The sequence below is a fragment of the Metopolophium dirhodum genome, chromosome 5 (assembly GCF_019925205.1).
Source record: "Metopolophium dirhodum isolate CAU chromosome 5, ASM1992520v1, whole genome shotgun sequence".
Lineage (NCBI taxonomy): Eukaryota > Metazoa > Arthropoda > Insecta > Hemiptera > Aphididae > Metopolophium > Metopolophium dirhodum.
The window spans coordinates 36,496,936-36,505,129 of record NC_083564.1 but is presented as its reverse complement, the minus strand read 5'-3'; the positions used below and the strand labels follow the sequence as shown (position 1 = coordinate 36,505,129).

The 8,194-nt window shown below is 26.7% G+C and overlaps 1 protein-coding gene across 1 annotated transcript; it reads right to left on the bottom strand.

The window, feature by feature from the left end:
• On the bottom strand, positions 1–7,918 carry LOC132944240 (septin-2-like). The gene is made up of 9 exons (XM_061013483.1): positions 7,667–7,918; positions 7,463–7,595; positions 7,234–7,376; positions 6,306–6,499; positions 5,738–5,849; positions 4,360–4,552; positions 4,147–4,274; positions 3,907–4,080; positions 1–1,314 (listed from the first exon to the last, which is right to left on the bottom strand). Exons 1-9 carry the CDS (start codon positions 7,691–7,693, stop codon positions 1,144–1,146), a joined length of 1,275 nt encoding a protein of 424 aa, XP_060869466.1. The 5' UTR covers positions 7,694–7,918; the 3' UTR covers positions 1–1,143.
• Between the last annotated feature and the right edge of the window lie 276 nt (positions 7,919–8,194).

The window sequence follows — 8,194 nt, the reverse complement described above, 5'->3', positions numbered from 1 at the left end:
TAATCTGAATACAAATTTTAATAAGTATACAATATTTTTATATGAAATAGGACAAAAATAAAAGGTCAAGTACATAGTATTATTAAGTAAAATAAGGACTACAGATTTATACAACACAAAATGTACCATTCTAAATAAACAGCTGAGAATAAATAGTTCATTGGTATTAAGATAAATAAAATATTTCATATTCAAAATACCAATTACCATGTACATAAATGCAAATATTAGACCATTCAAAACTTTAAGATTTGATAATAACATAAATATTTTATTTGCTAGGTACATATAAACGTAAAAAAATGTATTTTTAAAACCAAATTACACAATTATAATCTTACTTTTCCCAACCAAACAATACAGCAATTAACACAAACAATTGAAGAAAAAAATGTGCCCATAAAAATCAAAACACAACCTTAAAAAAAATCAATTACAAAATAAAAAAAATGGAAATAGTTCATACGATTAAAACTTATTTTATAATTTGTAGAGAAAAAATATTTAGGAAGACAAACATGTACTATTTTAATTTCAATTCATTTAAAATTTGGCACAAGCAAAAATAATTGTGGTGTCCACTATATTTTTTATCATAAGACTAAAAAATATAATTTAATATAAATTATTAACTATGGATTTTGATTTATTTTTATAAAGGTAAAATAATAACAAATAAAGGAGTATAAAAATAATTAGATATAGCCACGGGGAGGTTTATATCCAATAAACCCTATTCATATTAAAATAAAGGAAATAGCATATATTAAGAATTGGATACAATAATAGCATGTAACAATATTATATAGGTACTTTTTGTGATAAAACATTATTGTAGCAAATAGTAATAACTATAAAATAGTTTTGTTTTTTATGCATACATTAAATTTTATGCTATTGGAATGTTAAAAATGTAATTTTTATTCCAAAAATCTACAATTTATTTATTAATCACATTGATTGATTAATCTCACACAAAATAGTAAGTATAAATTCATTAATCAGTATCTATTAATAGAATAGATAAATTAATAAGTGTATATTAGTCTAGTAAATAAAAGTAAAATAATTTATGATAATATATATGATTATTTCATAAAGTTAAAATAATAATAGTTTACCATATTCGTCTAGAGAGAATATTTATTTCTTTTTACTCTTTCCTAAAGTGAGAGTATGATGTCCCATGCTAGAATACTGCTGCTTCCTTTTGCTGAACTCCATAAGATCATCTTCATACTTTCTTCTCTGTTCTTCCAACCTCTTCTTCTGGTCATCTTGATCACGTTTCAGTTTATCAAATTTGGCATGTAACTGCAATTCATAAGTTTATATTATTTAATGTAAAAATTCTTGAATAGAAATATGATTTATGTGTAATGTGTATACACATATTGTAATTTATATAATGATATACTAATATTTAGTATGATAAACATTTTCTAATAAGTACATTATGTACTTGGTAGTTATTAAGTTGTAATGATTTATAATTTGTATCTATGAAACATTTTTTTCATAAGTCATTAAATTATCATTAGAAAACAAATAAATAAAATAAACATTCTTTTATTAAAACAAAGAACATGAAATATAGATCAGAGATAAGTAATGCATACAACACTACATTTTTAATTAAAGCTGAATATAATGCAAACTGAGAGACCCTTCTAAAAATCAAACAATAATTATTATTCAGAGCGTGAAGGAGGAACAATTGCAAATTAATTTTAATTTAATATTTGTAATATTGCAAGTTATTACGTTATGTAAATTATACAGCTATAATAGTATCATTTAACAACATATGGTTATATAATGTAGAACGATGCTATTTGAAAATCCCCTATATAACATTAATCAAAAATTAGCATAATGCAACCAACTAATATATATTACGATGTAATGATTTTGTAAAAGAAAAATATTTACATCAGAAAATGTTAACAAATATTAACTTATTATATTAGAATCAGTCTATGTCAATAATTGTCGCAAACAGATATTTATTAAGAGGCAAAAATGCAGGCATATTATAGTAAAGTTAAGTTATGTATTGAAGGAGCCATACAATAAATCAAACAAAAAAATCTAATCAAACCATTTTAACTATTAAAAACTATGTTACAGGATTGACCCGTCAGATTCTGATATTTTTTTTTAAAGTGGAAAACTTTATTCTAGCTGCACTAAACTCCTATTCTCAAATTAACTTTAAACAATGCCTGACAAATATATTTCAAAATACTCTAAAAATATTACATATGGACGATTATTACAAGAATATATTTTTTTTAATTAGAGTTCAATACAATACAATACAATATGCATAGTCTTCACATTTAAAATAAAAAAAGTATCAAAACCTGAATATTTTGCAAGGCGTAAAATTATTTTTGCAAGGCAAGTTTTGAAACTACAAAAGTAAATTCAAAATGTCATATTATTATACTTCTTATAAATTATCATACAATTGAAAAACTCTTCTTAAGACTTATTCAGCAATTAATTTTACTAATATTTTCTAGTTTGTCAAGCAATTAAGGAAACTCGCACTCTATTGTGTATGTATGACAATATTGCTATTCTCTTGGTTTATATAGTTTAAAACTAAAATTAAATTTAGGTAACCAATAAACTATGTTAGTTAATATTATTCAAAAGATTTGATATTTAATAGACTTAATTAAATTAGTTATCCCATTTAAATAACACTTGATAAATATTAAGTGGTGTATAAAATACTATTAGTAGACTAAATTAGTTTAATATTGACTGAACAATATAACATAAATTATTAAAAATAATTATACAGCTAAGAATGTAGGCTAGAAAACCCATAAAATGGAAACCATGGTAACAAGTTATGACTTATAAATAAGGAGTAGAATGTATATTCTAGTGTAAAACGTACATATGTAGCAATATATAGTTTGAATGTGTACTATAAAATACAAGGATATCAAAAATTATATAATTATATTTAAGTTAACTATTAATTAACAATAAAAAAACTAACAAATTAATTGCCTAAACGAAAACCACCAAGATTACTTGAGTTTACCTATCACCTTTGATTTCATGTTATTTATGTTATTCAATTTATCAAAATACAGCTATATATGGTATCAATGCTCTATTGCCACATTCTGACATTAAGAATTCTATGAAGTAATAAAACTTTTTATGACTCATACAGAATGATTAGTTAACTATTAATGTAAATGTTATTGTACTAATTAATAAATTATGAATGACAATAATAAATAATAATTAATTTTATTTGAATCACGAAACAAACATACTTACACACACATTACTCAACATTTGTTAGAAATATTAAATGTTATATTAAACAGATTAACCTAACCCAACAACATATTTAGAAATAATTCTGAGCTAAAAAAAAATTGTACTTTAGGGTCAGTAATTTGAGTTGATATTTATTGTTTGCCAATTTAAGTATATATTCTTAAATTACTGACTAATGAGTTATGAGTAGTGGGTTGACAATATAATAGAAGTACTGAATTAATTGATTATAATACATTTACTTGCACAATTAATTTGTTTATATTCATTTTTAACAGATAGTGCAATTTAAATATTTTTCAATATTATTTCATATTAATAGTATTTTTCCAGTTATCAGTCATAAAGAATTCTGAGTATTGTTTGTATTTTGTATATTCTTCAGTTTACTGGTACATTATATGTTTATTTGTTCACATTGGATATAATTTTAATCAAATAGTAATGTTTTATTAAATTGATAGAATCCGAGTTATATATCATAATTAATGAAGTTCAAACTGAATATTACATGAAACTTTGTACCACCACAATGGTGAAATGTAACAGAATGTAACACATTCTTGAACATACGCAATAAACATTTTAAGTTACCTCTTTTTCAGCTTCTTTCAATTCTGCTTCTTTTTCTTTTACTCTAACAACAAACATTTGTCTCATTTCATCTTCACGGTTCTGTAGCTCTTGTAAATGATGACTACGCTTTGCTTCAAAAGATTCCTGAAAGCTTAGTGGCTTATTTTCGTTGTCCACATCACTAAAGCCCATCTAAAAAATAAGTGATATTATAGTTTACAAGATACATTGATTCATTTAATTAAATTTAAATTTTACTTGTTCTAAGCGCATTTTTCGGTATAACTCATAGTGTTTATCGTGAGTTTTTTCTCGCAAATCTTCCATATTAGTTCTAATTAACATCTCTCTCAGCTTAACAAAATCACAGTGTGATTCATTTTCAACTGTCAACATAATTAAAATAAGTTAGCAAAACCATAGAGAATAAATACATAGTATTTCAAAATTTGAACTGTTGTTTGAACAAACCTTGAACTGTTCCCCATGGATACTGACGAGCACGCACCATTTTGTTTGCAACTTTGGCAAAATCTGTGCTTCCAACAACAGCAAATGGTACATGAGAATTCATATTAGAGTTGACATCAGCTACAGTCTCATCTTCAGTCGGGCACTCATAGATTTCTACACCATTTGATCGCAATTCAGTGATTATTTTTGTCTAAATTATGTAAGTTTTTAAAAAATGTATTAATATTCTAATTTTTATACTTCAGGGGGTCAGTAGCTGACAGTTATTTTAGCCAAAACATACCAATTTTTATCGACCTTGTAATGCAATAGTACTTTTTAAAACTGATTTGAGTTTGTTATTATGTCTACTTAAGATTGGTCAGTACACTTTTCTCAATTTCAAAATTTTTGAATTTTCAAACGATGTTTTTTTGGAATTTAAATCAGAAATCTTAAGAAGTGGACTGACCGATCTCAATTAGACATTAAAACAATTGTCGTATTAATAGGTCGATCGGTAAGATAGAACAAAGTACATACAAATGAGCATTAATTGTTAAACGTTTACACGCACAACAGTAACTTGTACGTGAACCTGCGAGAACGCTTTGCCATTTCTTTTCTAGTTACATACACTAATGATCACTTACTACACACACATTTACAAGACCCACACGCATGCAATTTGAAAATTCCCTAATTCGGATTCCTTAAAAACTATCCGCCAACGATCCCCTTAATATGAAATCATGACATAGTTAAAAAATAAAGTAAAGGTTCAATATGGTACATCTATTGCATGTTTTATTGTTTAGTATGGTATCTACCAAAATAAAGGTACCTTTTAGGCAAAATTTTATTTTACCTGTATGGCTATATAATATGTCTTTAATCATTACATATAATTTATCATTTTGCAATTTATTAACAAAATGCTACAAACGGAAGTGTGTCTCAGTCTTATAAACATACAACATAGCAAACTTTACGTTCACAAAAACTGCTTATTATAGTAGATTATCTAATTTTATATTATTGTACACAATTAAAAAAATATTTATACCTTCTCAGTTGTATTTAAAGATTTATAAAATAAAATGAATGGCCAGCTATTGTGTTGTTTCTTTATATAAAAAAAAGCAAACACAATTGCAATGCAATTCAATGCATTGAACATCAACATGGACAAATTAAATTTTCAAAAGAACACTAATCAATTTGGTTAAAAGTTAAAATTAAGAAGGAAATATTATAAAATTACTACATTATTAAGGTAATGTATAATTTTAATTTGTAAACATCATAATAAACCAATGTAAAATTACTGCAGAAAAGATAACAATAGTAGGTAGCATGCATATTTGGACAACATTTTGTACTGAAAATAATTTACCTTAAACTTTTGTAATTCAGACTTAGAGATAGTATCTGCTTTGGCAATTATTGGAATCACATTTACCTTAGTATCAAGTTTTTTCATACATACTAAATCAATTGATTTTAATCTATAAACACAAGATGGTAATATTAATAATTAATAAGTAGTTTACAAGACTTTTATTTATACCAAGTGATTTATCTATTATATTACATTTGAATTTTTAATATTTTCAGAACATTTAGTGTAATAGAATGTGAAATTAAAAATACCAATAAAAAATGTAAATATTATTATGATAAAATAATAGATGACCATTAAAATATTGTATACTCCTTTGGTGGCAAACAAACCAAAACATGTCTTACTCTGCATCTAAACATACAACCACCCAAATCTCACCACTAGTCAGCTCCAGTAAAAATGTCAAATACATGAAGTACTTCCATTATTTTTAAGAACAAATTATATGTTAGTTTTATATATATTAAACTTTGTGTTACTGATTCAATTAACCTAACATAATGTAAATCACTCGGTAAACGCAGAATTAAATTTTGAGTTTTACAAGATTACAACATACCCATGTCCAGTAGGACAAATGAAATATAAACAAGTATGAACTCTCGTGTCGTGATATGTCGACAGCAAACGCTTTACTTTTAGTTCTTCTTGTAAATAATATTCAAATTGTGTATCAATGTAGTCTACAATTGATTTGAAACTGTCTTCTTTGTTTATTTGATCACCATAACCAACTGTCTCGACAAGCGTCAACTAAATAAATATAATGTAATTAAAACACCATTAGTAATAATATAATTATTATAATTGTTGTTCTGCTAGATACATTTGACATTAATATATATTTGTTAACGTTAGATAATTTGCTTGATTACAGTTTAATGAAATAACTAAATTGACGGTGATATTTGTTTTTTTCATTATTATAAATTAAAAACCTTATATAATAATCACATCAATAAAACTTAACAACTATAATGAGTTGATAAAGTGACATTGTTTATTCATATTTCCTTATATGGTAAATTTTAAATAACTAGTTTGTCAATGTCTACTCCAAATTGTGGTACTTGTTTAATATGCCAACTAGACAAAATTTAGAAATTATTATTCTACCTACATTTTTATTTGGACCTAGAACTCTATTTAGTTTGGTAAACATCCAAATTTTGAACATAGATTAAAGCATTTGACAAAAGTTTTACTGGATTTATGTTTAGAATTAAAAAAACATTAAAACCAGTTATGTTTTCGTTATTATGAGTATAGCATTGTATGATTATATATGAACTACACTTAAACCAAGTGTACCATTACACTAATAACCGAATGTAAAATTAAAGCTCACATAAGGTTTTCTCTTTTAGATTATAACAAAACCATTTTTGTAAATAGTTAATAATAAGCAAATGTGTTATGAAGTGAGTCTATAGGTGTCTAATAGGCATAATTGATTTTTAAAAAATAATAATACCCAACATTATTACCTTAAGTTGAACATTGCTCTCTTGCAACTCATAAGTGTGAGCCTTGAGTTTCACATTTGGCAAATTGTGTGTGGACGGGGTGGATTCAAAATTGGTGTTAAACAGCGAGTCCATAAGCGTAGATTTTCCAAGACCCGTTTCACCTGAAAACATAACGAAAAATCCATGTCAGACATAACATTACGCTGTATGTCCGTCTGTCATCTGATCGTATATTAATCAAACTCACCAATGCACAGTATGTTGAACACGAAGCCGTTTTGAGCAGATTTGTGTGTTAGCTGGTCGGGCATGCTGTCGAACCCTACATGTCCGTTCAGGCTGAGGGTGCGCATTGTCGACTTGCTGGTCTCGTCCACCACCTGCAACACAAGTCGTAAATTAGGATATTATACTGGACAGGCAACACTAAAAAAAAAGACACAACACATACCTTCGGTCTGTTCATCACAGCGGCCATGATTTCGAAGAAACGACGTGTGTCCGCCTCAAACGATCAACGTATATTGTCACAACGACGCGGTTCTAGCTACTTGTTGAGCGATTTCTTCGCCAACGCCTAATAATTAAATTTATAATTCGTAAAAAGCAATGTTTACTGTTTTAAATGTTATTTTTTACTTTTTTTTTTTTTATCGCCAAATTCCGTCTTGATAGCGTTCGCAATGACTCATTCTCTTTGGAGACTAATAAAGTCGATCGCCGTTTTATCACACGTAATCCCCCGGGCCACCGCACGTAACTGACCGGCAGATGGCGCCAAACCGCCAACCGCCATTCGCACAGTTAATTTTCTCATCTATACAAAATGTTGTTATTACATTACGCATTTACGCGTATTATTGACCATATTATAATAGTCTATAGATAGTACGTTATTGTAATTTGTGAGTTATAAGTTACAACCAATACTAACCACTACGACACTACAGTAATACGATGATCGTCCGCGCACCAGAGA